This window comes from Acipenser ruthenus, chromosome 38 (assembly GCF_902713425.1).
Source record: "Acipenser ruthenus chromosome 38, fAciRut3.2 maternal haplotype, whole genome shotgun sequence".
Taxonomy (NCBI): Eukaryota; Metazoa; Chordata; class Actinopteri; order Acipenseriformes; family Acipenseridae; genus Acipenser; species Acipenser ruthenus.
In genome coordinates, this window is record NC_081226.1 from 270,316 (window position 1) to 284,734 (window position 14,419).

At 39.2% G+C, this 14,419-nt stretch overlaps 1 protein-coding gene across 6 annotated transcripts in view; it reads left to right on the forward strand.

The window, feature by feature from the left end:
- The window catches only part of LOC117433905 (hemicentin-1-like), a 34,655-nt gene extending 21,034 nt beyond the window's left edge, over positions 1 to 13,621 (forward strand). For 4 of the 6 annotated variants that reach the window (XM_059009296.1, XM_059009293.1, XM_059009297.1 and 1 more), the window contains 11 exons: positions 1,865 to 2,176; positions 4,050 to 4,328; positions 4,941 to 5,204; positions 6,287 to 6,565; positions 6,669 to 6,920; positions 7,225 to 7,348; positions 7,562 to 7,602; positions 7,747 to 7,829; positions 8,249 to 8,281; positions 13,290 to 13,333; positions 13,470 to 13,621. In XM_059009296.1, the coding sequence (XP_058865279.1) occupies positions 1,865 to 2,176; positions 4,050 to 4,328; positions 4,941 to 5,204; positions 6,287 to 6,565; positions 6,669 to 6,920; positions 7,225 to 7,348; positions 7,562 to 7,602; positions 7,747 to 7,829; positions 8,249 to 8,281; positions 13,290 to 13,333; positions 13,470 to 13,476 (1,718 nt within the window). In that variant the 3' untranslated portion in view covers positions 13,477 to 13,621. Of the gene's footprint in view, positions 1 to 1,864; positions 2,177 to 4,049; positions 4,329 to 4,940; positions 5,205 to 6,286; positions 6,566 to 6,668; positions 6,921 to 7,224; positions 7,349 to 7,561; positions 7,603 to 7,746; positions 7,830 to 8,248; positions 8,282 to 8,381; positions 8,426 to 8,561; positions 8,780 to 12,182; positions 12,289 to 12,501; positions 12,543 to 12,686; positions 12,770 to 13,156; positions 13,190 to 13,289; positions 13,334 to 13,469 lie in introns of those variants that run through there. The other 2 variants (XM_059009294.1, XM_059009295.1) reach the window with 2 other exon arrangements.
- The last annotated feature ends 798 nt before the right edge of the window (positions 13,622 to 14,419 follow it).

Sequence of the window (14,419 nt, forward strand, 5' to 3'; positions counted from 1 at the left end):
TGATATGAAAAGATAATGTTAGATTCCAGTAAATCTGTTTATGAGAAGTGAAGAAGCCGGTTCATTGATAGAGAGCCTCTTATCTGAAATGATACGAGAGAGGAAGTCTCTTTCACACGGCAATGGAGAACTCGCAAGCAGCACTTCTGACGCTGGGGTTCCTGCTGTTTCTAAAAGGTAACAACATCATTTGGTTTGTTTTCGGAAATTAATTGGAAATTTCTAGGTGCTGTTTTCCGAAAACTGACTTTCGGAATATTCCGATACATTTTCCGAAAACTGTGTTTACATGACTTTTGATATCAGAATTAGTTTTCAGAAAACTTAGTTTTCCGAAAAATATCGGAATTCTTAGGCTCATGTAAACGCACTGTTGCATCTTTAAACTTTCTAGCTGCGTGTGAGAGTGCTGTAATGGGACACTTACACATTTAGTTAATGCCTTCAGCTAAAATGAATATCTGTATACCATATTTTTAAGGTGTTACATATGTAAGCATGTGCAGATATCCAGTTGTGTTGATTAATGTAGTGTTCACCATTCATTAGTTTAACAGTTCTTCTGAGTATGTATTAGCTGTAGTGATATTACATCTACCTCTGCTACTACTGCTAATAATGTTAAGGAGAGTAATAACAGATATTATTTACAGTTTGACAAAATATTTCAAATGTTTTTTGTTTTAGGATCTTCAGCTCAGGTAGTAACATCTGTCACAGACCCTATATATATATATATATATATATATATATATATATATATATATATATATATATATATATATATATATATATATATATATATATTGTGAGACAGCAGGGAGGGGGTTAAAACCTCCCTGCAGAAAAACATGTGCGTAAGGCACATTTTGGTTTGTTTTGTTTAATTGTTTAATTGTTTTTGGTAATTGTTTTATTATTAATCATTACCTGCACCTGGCTACTATTGAAAATTGGAGCCAGGTGCAGGGTTTAAAAGGAGAGCAGCCAGTCTGCTCTGGGCAGCTGCTGAAGAGGGCAGAGGCCCGACTGTGCTGGTGTGTGGGTACAGCCGTAATTTAAAAAAGAAAAAGGTAGAGTGAATCCTTTTTGTGTGCTGTTTTGTTTGTTTGTTTTGTTACAGGTAAACAGCTTAGCTGTCCTGTTTTCAGTTTAGGTTCCTGTTTTGTTTTAGTTAGTGCTCAAAGAAGAGCTAGGTGTTTGTTTTTGTGTTTTCATTAAAAATAGCGCAACCGCGCTTAAAAATCCATTTCTGTGTGTTGGGTCGGTGTTTTTAAAGGGGCAACGAACCGCGGTGAGGGCGATTTTCTATTACAAAATATATATGTATATATAATATAATACTGTATGTAGGATATATATATTAGCTCAAAGAGCCAGCTGCCCAACGTTTCGATATGTTTTACATATCTTTCTCAAGGGAGCCTGTGTTTGAATCAAAACATTGGAGGTATTTATAGGTTTTTGACGGCATGACAACGACTTGTTATTGTTTACATTCAAATCCATGATTTATTCTTGCATGATGTAATGGTGTTCTATATATTGTGACATCATTTTTAGTTCTATCTTTGAATCTGTATTAATTCTAATTAACACTACTTTATATAAACTTAGATTTTTATTATATCATGCGATGCTGGCTCTGAGGATCAGTCTAGATTTGGCCTCCCCAGCGCATCAGCATGCACAACATTTGAATGAATTGTTTATTTTTTTAAATGTTATATATTTATTGAAGTTAATTATATATATTTAAAGCATTTCAGTATCATACTTGGAATTCTAATGTAAAACTCTTCAGTCAAGCACAATTGTACTGTTTGAGGATTTTGAAATATATAGATTGTATTTTTGTTTTTAGGATCTTCAGCTCTGGTAGACCCTGTGATCAGCAAGGTCGGAGGCAATGTAATGCTGGAGATTAAACCCCCTGGAGTTCTAGTTGGAGTGGCATGGACTTTCAGCCCTGCAGGGATCCCTGTGGTGTCATGGGTCGGATCAAACCACGAAATAGGCGCTGGATATGAGAACAGAGTCACCCTGAACACAACTACAGGATCAGTGGAGCTCAGATCTGTGAACCTCAGCGACGCTGGAGTGTATACATTTCAGGGCACTACCTTGGTATCAGGAAGGGAAACATTCATTGGAAATGTTACCTTGAAAGTTTATGGTAAGTCCTTTAAGTAGTACTAAATCAAGGGGTGCGTTCATAAACTCAATCAGTGTCAGAGAACTCAGAGGAGATGAATTTGGGAGCGCTCGGAGCGCACTCTGGCCGCTCCAGGTTCAGATTCTCAGAGCGGTCACTTTCAAAATGGCTAACGACTCGCTGTGGTTGATTGCGGGTATATAATCTAAACCCATGTTTATTATTTATTTCTATATTTGTCATTTAAATGTTTTGGTTTTTGGTTTTTTTGCGAAAAAAAGATTCGATTTTATTTTGTGTTTTACATTTTGAAGCGCCTGAAAGGGTAAAAGGGGAGGAGTCGTTTACACGCTAGCCTTGTTCAACACCAATTGGCACTGACTTTTTTCTTTCTTTTTTTTTTTTTTTTTTTAAACAGTACCGCCGCACAAAAAAAAAAAATCTAACTGAAGAGCAGCAGTAATAATTATTGTATGAGACTTAAGAATTGAAAACTCATGTAAAAGAATAGAAATACAGAAATCGGTTATATCGGTCTAGCCATTAATCGGCACAACTGCATAATGGTCATTAAACCGTTTTATTTCGTTCAAAAACTAAAGAGAAAATTCACGCTCTGAAGCGCTTCGAAGAGATTTCTCCGATGCTCTTTCAGAGCGTCACATTCTCCGAATTAGATTTTACAACTTCATTTTCCATACGTTACGCTTGTTATAAGCAGAGTACTCGATGAAGGTTCAGAGCTCAATCCCACCCGTGCCGGTGTTTCCATTGTATTTGTATCTCGTTGCTAAGTAATGCTAAAACATGGAGCGATGGTTAGCATACGTGTAGATTGTTTGTGCCCACTACAGGCTCTGTAAAAGTTCAAGGTTTATCCTCTATATACTGTACGTTGTACCATACTGAATGCGATTAAAAAAGACTCAAGATGTTATTATTACCACAGTGTCCTGCAAGTGGACGTGGAGTCCGCTTGTTGAGATGCACAGAGATACAATTGAAACTCCATTCAAAATGCAGATTATTTGTAAATGTTAACAGTGAGAAGAAAAAGGTCTGTGTGCGCTACCGCCCTAGAGAGGAGTCTGGAGCGCTTCTCTCACTAACTAAAGCCTATACAGTTATTAGGCTTTATTGTGTCACACCAGTAAGATGTTGTCTGTCTTGACATACGCAATACAGGATGAGATTTACTGCGGCTCGGATCAGACAGGCTTGCTCAAGCGTCTCCACACTGACCATCTGTGATCCGTTTCGGTGGGAAGTCTCAGTGTTATTTGGCTCCTACCCTGACCCTGGCACGGAACACTATTTAAAGAAACTAAGTGAGAAGTCAGGAATCAAACTCTGCATTCCTTAGATCTTCATGTAGCTTGTCAGCCTGGGTTCCAGCAGAGAGCACTCACTACTGACTCAAAATACACACGTGTGAGTCGGCTCCATCCTCCCCTGACACATAACAACTTCAGTGACGGTGCTGGGTACTAAAGTCTAGTCACAGTACAAATGTTTTTTTTCTTGTTTTAAGTTTAGAGGCTTTTTTCAAAACCCATATTAACCCATTTTTAAGTGCCTCTGTTGTCTATCAAAATATTCACTGCAGTTGACTGGCCTTAACATGGCTACAATTTTGAGGTCATAGGACAATGCACTTTGGGTTATTGTCTTGATGTTTGGTGCACAGCTGATTTCCTTCATTTCGGTGCCACTTTCATTTAGTGTCTGACCATATTCTTTCTCACAATGTTTGCATTTTTATGTTTGTATCAATTACAAGGTGCATAAATATCAACTTACTGGTACTCTGTTTTGAATAAAATCCCAGTAATGATCACTTGTGGACACCGCACACTCAGGTTCTATTCCCCAGTGTTTTCTCTCTTCGATGCAGAACCTGTCTCCCAACCCACAGTCCGCTCCAATGTGACTGATCCAGTGGAGTTCAATGACACTGTCAGTTTGTCCTGTACAGCCTCTGGCTCTGCCGTCTCCTACCGATGGTTCAATGGCAGCTCTGTGGTTAGTGACAGTGAGCGGATTCGTCTGAGTGATGACAATAAAACACTGACCATAGCCAGGGTGTTGAGATCTGATGATGGGACCCTGTATTGCTATGTGTTTAACCCTGTCAGTAACAGCACCAGCGAGCCGTTTCATCTCATCGTGAGCTGTGAGTGCCGATCAGTGTTTGCATTGATGTAGTCAGATCTTAAATTGGCAGCCTCGGTTTCTAGTCAAGCCAAATGCATTTCTGTGTTAACTCAGAATTGCATTTTACATACTTGTGCTTTGAACTCATTTTCCTATATAATATATATATATATATATAAGTATTTTTTTACAGAGCTACATTTTAAAATGTCTTACTAAGTAGTTTGTCTAAAATGGATAGGTTAGGTAGGATTGCTTGTCCATATGAGATATAGCTAAAAGGTCACCTGTTAAAAGGGTGATAACGTGACTGTGCAAACCATAGTATGTGTTGGTTTATGTTGGTTGTATTTAGACTGATTGTATTACAAGTGTGGGTCCCCTTCTGTAAATATAAATGGTGAATGGCTTTGTACTGCACTCTACAGCAGTATGACATAGTGAACCAGACTGGTAATACATTAGATAAACTCAAATAATAACACAGAGGTTTAATTTTCATAATTGTCTGTGTGTGTGCTGTAGCTTTGGTTTGGGCTGCCATGGAAGAGCTTCAAAGATCAGTAGCTATTGTTGTTTGGTTGGAATCTCATTGTGTTCAACAGCATTCTAATGTGAATGTTCATTTCAGATGGACCAGAATCCCTCACTCTGTCTATCAGCCCCCAAAAGCCGATCTATAGTGCAGGATCAGACCTCACCCTGTCCTGCTCTGCACAGTCCAGCCCACCTGCTCATTACCAATGGTTCTTTAATGGAGCCCCTCTTAACAAACTGGGCTCACAGTTGAATATGGCTCACATTCAACACAATCAGACTGGAAACTATACCTGCTGGGCCTCTAACAATATAACCCTCAGATATGCTAAGGAAACAAGAGAGATTATTGTTGTGGGTAAGTGACTCAGTTATAAAACCATATCTGCTGTACTTTTATTTTATAAAACTTGTTTGGCCATTTCTTGAACTGAAGTTTGAGAAATATTAAGAAAAGCAATCTTACTTGGGCATCATGCAAGATTTCTTTCTCTTATTGATGTTTATATAAACAAATCTTATTGTTTCATTTTCTTCATTAAGAGCCTTTGTAAATAGTAAAAAAGCAATTATAATGCCAGCTGAAGCAACTTACAAATAAAAGCTAAAGCAGGCCTATTCTCAACTTCTTCTATTCACTCCTGTTTTTAAGGCCAGTATTGATTATTGTATCAAGTTTCTCTGTTTTAGAGATGAATACTTTTCAGAGGACTTTTTTAACCTAAGAGAATGTGTAAACATTATCTATAAAGGTTCTCACTTACAATTTTAGGATTATCATTTTTTCATCAGGGCTTTGATACACATATGCACACAAAATCATTATTCTGGACAGTTGTGTACACTGTATGTGTTTATTGCCATGTAAATTCTTTGTATCTCAGAAATCCTTTTTAGTATAATGTTTACATGCTTACCTTTCTGATATCAACTAAGTTCTATATATAGCGTTTGTACCCCGGAAGTGGTTACCAATTAGCATTTTGTTACTGACAGTAGGGGGGGTGCAGAAACTCGTTACTGATACACAGAATTGCTTTTTAGAAGTGTTTATCAGCAGGTATTCAATAAATCCATTCATTAACGTGTTGATTTAAAAACCAGGAAAAGCTGTCCTCCCTCACGTTTACAATTGAGCACCAATCGATGGCAATTAACTTCCACACGGAGTGTTTTAAAAGCCGCTTGGAAGAATATTTTCCTCTCGTCGGGGCGCTGACTTTTTTACTGGCATACCGAGGCTGGAAACTGAAAAGTTATTTTCATGGGACCATGCATTGTTTTAAAACTATAATGCAAATGTAGAGATTATAAAATATTAATTTAACACTTTTCATAACTACACCACAGTGGACCCTTTCCTTGCTTCTGCAAAATGTACTTCCTTGTTTTCAATTTTCCATCAGATGAAGTAAGAAATTCTGTCGCTTCTATTCACAGAGCTGATAACCGTAAATGTGAAACCCAGCCTTGCACAGCCAATAGCAAACCAGGCTCTAAACCTGACCTGCGAGGTGCTTGGATCACAGACTGTTTCCTCAAGGCTCTGGCTGAAGGACGGTCAGCCCTTGTCCACTAGTGACAGAATAACATTGTCTGTGGGCAGCAGTGTAGTCTCCTTCAACCCAGTGCTGCAGTCTGATGATGGAGAATATCAGTGTAAAGCTAGTAACCCTGTAATTGAAGTGACGAGCCCTGGATACATATTGGAGGTCAATTGTAAGTATCCAAAGATCCTCTTTTCTCTGTGAATGCTGAATTCAGACTCATTCTGCCTGCTGAGTGTTTAAGGTTCTTCACAGTTATCTTGTGTGTATTGCAGATGGACCAGAGCAGGTATCTATTACAGCACCAGACTCAGCAGCTGAAGGCTCATCTGTAACATTCACATGTTCAGCTCAGTCTCTCCCCCCTTGTAATTACACCTGGTATTTCAATGGGACAGAGACTGCCCAGAGCTCGCAATACAAGATAGCTTCTGTAAGCAATGCTGATAGGGGAAGTTACACCTGTGTAGCCTGGAACTCAGTGACTGGAAGAAACACTTCTGCTGTTAAGGAATTTATCGTGACTGGTGAGTTATAAGATATGATTTTCATTTGCGTGTGTCCTTTTCCTTGTAAAGAGTGAAAGTCATATTGGCTTTGTTTACAATGACTTCTGGCACACAGAATGGAACGTTCTTTTTCTAGAATGATGATGTCATAACAGCACCAGTGTTCTATACTGTTCTAGATCTTTCTGAACTCGTTCAGTGCACTGCAGAGTGTCCAGGGAATTGTGAAAGTCGTGAAATAGTGAACACTCCCCAACACTTGGCTGTGAGGCGTTTGTTTGCTGATATTCTCTACACACTAACAGTTTACTCCTCTGTCTAGATAAAGAAGAGCCCACAGGTTTGGGGTCCTTGTCTTTAAGAGAGATCGCTGGAATTGGCATCGGCATACTTGCAGGGGTCACTGGCGTTGCTCTTGGGATGTATTTCAGTGTAAAGCTATGCAGGTGAGTGCACTGCGTGGATTACTGTCCACATAGAGGCACATTGTGTGACGTGTTGTTCAGCACCCAGACTATTGTTAGCTATTCTGTTTCCTGTCCAGTTTCATTGAAAGATCTATTGTGAGTATCTTCCTCAGCATGCATCCTAAATGTAAATATCATCTGACTGTGAAAAAAGAATGAAAATGTCTCACTTATGTTTCCCATTTTATTCAGGAACAATCCACATGATCTCAAACCTGGTCCAGCTGAAAGCAGTGAGTATGCCTGATTCCTGTAAGAGACCCACCCCAATGTGGGAGCCTTCCTCTCTCTACACTGCAGAATCTATTACCCTCGTTTATATATCACTTTAATGTCCTAATTCTATACTGTTGATTTCTCTGCATCTCGTATTACAGGTACAGGTTCTGTCATTTATGAAAACTTCGAGGAACCGAGAGCATCAGTAATGTATGAGAACACCACTGCTATCCGGAGAGCAGTGAGTAACCAGGGGGATACTGTATATGAACCTGTGTGCACGCGTGCTTATGAAGCTGTGTGTGTGTCTCTGTGCATGTGTGTCTCTGTGTGTGTCTCTATGTGTGTGTGTGTGTCTCTGTGCATGTGTGTGTGTGTGTGTGTGTGTGTCTCTGTGCATGTGTGTGTGTGTGTGTGTGTGTGTCTCTGTGCATGTGTGTGTGTTGATCGATATTCATTAACAGCTCATTACAGTAGCAACAGAGCGACTTTTATCATTTGAAATGTACTCTGCACTTCCCTGGGGATTTATTGAATGCTTCTACAAAGGCGGGTATTGCTGATAACAGGGAAATAATATACAGAAAACAAGGGATGCATCATCTTCATAAGAGAGCCTGCTTTGAAAGTAACTGAAATCCTGGATTCTTCTTTGTTCAGGGCGAAGCAGAAAACCCGGACAGCACATACACAGTAAGGAGCCTTTACTGTAATACAATCACACTGCTGGTGTAATTCAGACCTATTGATGAATCTCCTCAACCAATAACTGCGCTCCTCTCTCCCTGTACAGGGCTTACAGTTTCCTGATCAGTCCACATACAACACCTTGAACAGGTAGGGGGATTCCATACACCTGAATAAACACCTTGTATCAGCTCTGACAAGTTAGGAACTCAATCATAAGATATAAGATATATAACTAGTGTACTAATGGGATGAAGTGTAAGCCATTGTACTTTCTCTCCAACAGACCTTGACTCAGGAAACATCACAACAGCCTCAGGCTGTGACCTCAAGAGTATTTCTGAAAGTTTTTATTTAAATATTTCTACTACTTCTGCTTCCTGCACCTAAACACACACACACACACGCACACACACTGACACACATACACGCACTGACACTGACACGCACACTGTACTCGCACACACACACACACACACACTGACACACTGACACACACACTGACCTACACACACTGACACACCTACACACACTGACACAGACACACACACACTGACACACACACACTGACACACCTACACACACTGACACAGACACTCACACACACACACTGACACACCTACACACACTGACACAGACACTCGCACACACTGACACACACACACTGACACACCTACACACACTGACACAGACACACACACACAATATAATGATTGATAAAAGAGATTGACATTTACATGAGTGATATGAAGCAGGTTTGGCTATTTTCTGTTTAAATTAACAGCTCTTATAAGTAAGTATTTATGAAGAAAAAAATGTACTTTAGAGTACTGTACTCTGTCACGTGTCATTTAATCTGTAGTATTTTGTATTTAATTATATCCTGATGTAACTATCACTGACACTGTTATCTGCTCCGTTATTGAATCGTATTTGGTCACACTTGTACTTGTTAGAACCAAAGTCATTGTATTTATCTTGCTCTTAATTGTATTATTACTTGCACTGTGATTCTTGAAATGTATTTGTTTATGATTGTAAGTCGCCCTGGATAAGGGCGTCTGCTAAGATACATAATAATAACAATAATCTTGTTTTCTAAACATCATTTTCACTTTAACTCTTGTCAATCCATTTACACAGTGACTGTTTCTGTTGTAAAAATGCATTTGAATAAAAGAACATTCATTTTAATTTTTCCAGTTTATTAAAATAAGGCATTCTTTACAATGAAAACAAATACAGCAAATCCATCACATCACAAAGAAAGCCAGCAAGACCCAAACATCTAAACGAAGTCTCGGCACTCAGAGAATACGTGGTATATAGTGACACCTAGTGAATACAACGTGACAGTGCAACTGCAGAACACGTCTATGTCTTACAGTAGTTCCGTGGTTGCTTCCGATATTAATACTGTATATTGATTGGTTTAATATTTCAGCCTTGCAAAAAAAGTGCAATTGACAATTACATACCCGTATTGTACACGTGTAGCTACAGCAATCCTATATTACTAGTTGCAAATCACGATTTTCACTGAAGATGAAATAATTATCACATTCACAAGAAACATATCGCTGTGCATGCTCTATACAAAATATATGCTATGAAAAGATCATGTTAAATTCCAGTAAATCTGTTTATGAGAAGTGAAGAAGCCGGTTCATTGATAGAGCCTCTTATCTGAAATGATACGAACGAGGAAGTCTCTTTCACACGGCAATGGAGAACTCGCAAGCAGCACTTCTGACGCTGGGGTTCCTGCTGTTTCTAAAAGGTAAACATGTTGCATCTTTAAACTTTCTAGCTGCGTGTGAGAGTGCTGTAATGGGACACTTACACATTTAGTTAATGCCTTCAGCTAAAATGAATATCTGTATACCATATTTTTAAGGTGTTACATATGTAAGCATGTGCAGATATCCAGTTGTGTTGATTAATGTAGTGTTCACCATTCATTAGTTTAACAGTTCTTCTGAGTATGTACTAGCTGTAGTGATATTACATCTACCTCTGCTACTACTGCTAATAATGTTAAGGAGAGTAATAACAGATATTTTTTACAGTTTGACAAAATATTTAAAATGTTTTTGTTTTTAGGATCTTCAGCTCTGGTAGTAACGCCTGTCACAGACCCTGTGATCAGCAAGGTTGGAGACAATGTACAGCTGGAGATTAAACCCCCTGGACCTCTAATTGAAGTGACATGGACTTTCAGCCCTGCAGGGATCACTGTGGTTTCATGGGCTGGATTAGTCCCAGTCACAGGCGCTGGATATGAGAACAGAGTCACCATGTACACAACTACAGGATCAGTGGAGCTCAGATCTGTGAACCTCGGCGACGCTGGAGTGTATGCATTTCAGGGCACTATCTTTGTATCAGGAACTTTAGACACATTCAATGGAAATGTTACCTTGAAAGTTGATGGTAAGTTATTTATTCTAATTGGTCTTAAAATAGAAATATAGAGATACATACTTTATTTATAAATCATATTTATAAATATGTCTTAAAATATTATTGGGACAGATGAGAACAACTGGGGGTTGGCATCTGTTGCCTGTGTTCCTTTATAAAACCTTAAATATTTACTGCACATTTACCACAGAATGTACTGCATTGTTGTCCCACATGGGAGCCTGTGGTCACTCTAGGATGAATTTTCAAACATGACTACATTTTGGTTATAATATATATATATATATATATTCCTAATATAGAAATACAATACTGTGGGTTTTACATATATATTTTAAAGCATTTCAGTGTCATACTTAGAATTCTAAGGTAAAACTGTTCAGTCAAGCACAATTGTACTGTTTGACAACATGTGAGGATTTTGAAATATATAGATTTTTTGATTGTATTATTATTATTTTTGTTTTTAGGATCTTCAGCTCTGGTAGTAACGCCTGTCACAGACCCTGTGATCAGCAAGGTTGGAGACAATGTACAGCTGGAGATTAAACCCCCTGGAGTTCTAGGTGCAGTGGTATGGACTTTCAGCGCTGCAGGGATCCCCGTGGTGTCATGGGCTGGATTAGTCCCAGTCACAGGCGCTGGATATGAGAACAGAGTCACCCTGAACACAACTACAGGATCAGTGGAGCTCAGATCTGTGAACCTCAGCGACGCTGGAGTGTATGCATTTCAGGGCAATATCTTGGTATCAGGAATTTTAGACACATTCAATGGAAATGTTACCTTGAGAGTTTATGGTAAGTTATTTATTCTAATTGGTCTTAAAATAGAAATATAGAGATACTTACTTTATTTATAAATCATATTTATAAATCTGGCTTAAAATATTATTGGGACAGATGAGAACAACTGGGGGATGGCATCTGTTGCCTGTGTTCCTTTATAAAACCTTAAATATTTACTGCACATTTACCACAGAATGTACTGCATTTTCCACAACGCTGAAAATATGAAGTGGTCAGCCTAATTATGACATACTAACAGAAGTAGGTGCTCATAGAAACTACCATTACAGGGTTGCTTAAATAAACACAAAAAACAAGCTTCACCTTTGTGAAATAAGTGGTTAGCAACAGCCACTACTTTGAAGAATAACTGTTTGAAATGCCCAGATCCTTATCAAAGTGAGGAAACTTCTAATTCTCTTGAGCTTCCTCATTCAGGTTAGTGAAGCGTTTCCAGTCCTTGACGGCTCTGTGACGTCGCTCTAAAAACACTGAATGGAACGTTATTTTTCTAGAATGTCATAAGAGCACCATTGTTCTATACTGTTCTAGATCTTTCTGAACTCGTTCAGTGCACTGCAGAGTGTCCAGGGAATTGTGAAAGCTGTGAAATAGTGAACACTCCCCAACACTTAGCTGTGAGGCGTTTGTTTGCTGATATTCTCTACACACTAACAGTCTACTCCTCTGTCCAGGTTTGGGGTCCTTGTCTTCAGGAGAGATCGCTGGAATTGTCATCGGCACACTTGCAGGGGTCACTGGCGTTGCTCTTGGGGTGTATTTCAGTGTAAAGCTATGCAGGTGAGTGCACTGCGTGGATTACTGTCCACATAGAGGCACATTGTGTGACGTGTTGCTCAGCACCCAGACTATTGTTAGCTATTCTGTTTCCTGTCCAGTTTCATTGAAAGATCTATTGTGAGTATCTTCCTCAGCATGCATCCTAAATATAAATATCATCTGACTGTGAAAAAAGAATTAAAATGTCTCATTTATGTTTCCCATTTTATTCAGGAACAATCCACATGATCTCAGACCTGGTCCAGCTCAAAGCAGTGAGTATGCCTGATTCCTGTAAGAGACCCACCTCGATGTGGGAGCCTTCCTCTCTCTACACTGCAGAATCTATTACCCTCGTTTATATATCACTTTAATGTCCTAATTCTATACTGTTGATTTCTCTGCATCTCGTATTACAGGTCCAGGTGCTGTCACTTATGAAAACTTCAAGGGGCCGAGTGCATCAGCAATGTATGAGAACACCACTGCTATCCGGAGAGCAGTGAGTAACCAGGGGGATACTGTATATGCACGCGTGCTTATGAAGCTGTGTGTGTGTGTGTGTCTCTGTGTGTGTGTGTGTGTGTGTCTCTGTGTGTGTGTGTGTGTGTGTGTCTCTGTGTGTGTGTGTGTGTGCGTGTGTGTGTCTCTGCGTGTGTGTGTGTGTTTGTTGATCGGTATTCATTAACAGCTCATTACAGTAGCAACAGAGCGACCTTTATCATTTGAAATGTACTCTGCACTTCCCTGGGGATTTATTGAATGCTTCTGCAAAGGCGGGTATTGCTGATAACAGGGAAATAATATACAGAAAACACAAGGGATGCATCATCTTCATAAGAGAGCCTGCTTTGAAAGTAACTGAAATCCTGGATTCTTCTTTGTTCAGGGCGAAGCAAAAAACCCGGACAGCACATACACAGTAAGGAGCCTTTACTGTAATACAATCACACTGCTGGTATAATTCAGACCTATTGATGAATCTCCTCAACCAATAACTGCGCTCCTCTCTCCCTGTACAGGGCTTACAGTTTCCTGATCAGTCCACATACAGCACCTTGAACAGGTAGGGGGATTCCATACACCTGAATAAACACCTTGTATCAGCTCTGACAAGTTAGGAACTCAATCATAAGATATAAGATATATAACTAGTGTACTAATGGGATAAAGTGTAAGCCATTGTACTTTCTCTCCAACAGACCCTGATTCAGGAAACATCACAACAGCCGTACAGCCTGTGACCTCAAGAGTATTTCTGAAAGTCTTTATTTAAATATTTCTACTACTTCTGCTTCCTGCACCTAATGACTGTTTCTATTGTATTTTTATAAACACAGACACACACACACTGCATTCACACACACACACACACACACACTGCATACACACACACACACGCACACACACACTGACACTGATTTGCTGTTTAAAAGCTCTTATTAATAAGTATGTTTAAGAAAAAAAACTGTAATGAATTGTAAAAATTCTGCTTCTGTAAAAGTTGTCTTAAAATGCAATAACATTGTAATAAGCAATGCCGTATATAATATTCATGTGCTCCAGAAACGAGGGTCTCTCTTCATTCACATTGAAATGCTGAACAGCCACAGCTGAGATAATAAGGGGGGGGGGGGTAGAATATATACTTCTATACACTGGAAATACTCTAAGCCTAAACCACACACTTGCACAATACAAACGGTGTCTGTTTTAATGAAGCAACGTTAACTCGTGTCAGTCCATTTACACAGTGCAGTGAAACCCTTGCAATGTGATCATGATACAGTAAAAAGGATATTGCTGCTCTAGAAAGAGTGCAAAAACAGAGCGACCAGAATTATTCCTGGTTTAAAAGGCATGTCGTATGCAGACAGGCTTAAAGAATTGAATCTATTCAGTCTTTAACAAAGAAAACTACACGGTGATCTGATTCAAGCATTCAGAATTCTAAAAGGTATAGACAATGTCGACCCAGGGGACTTTTTCGACCTCAAAAAATAAACAAGGACCAGGGATCACAAATAGAGATTAGATAAAGGTGCATTCGGAACAGAAAATAGGAGGCACTTTTTTACACAGAGAATCGTGAGGGTCTAGAACCAACTCCCCAGTAATGTTGTTGAAGCTGACACCCTGGGATCCTTCAAGA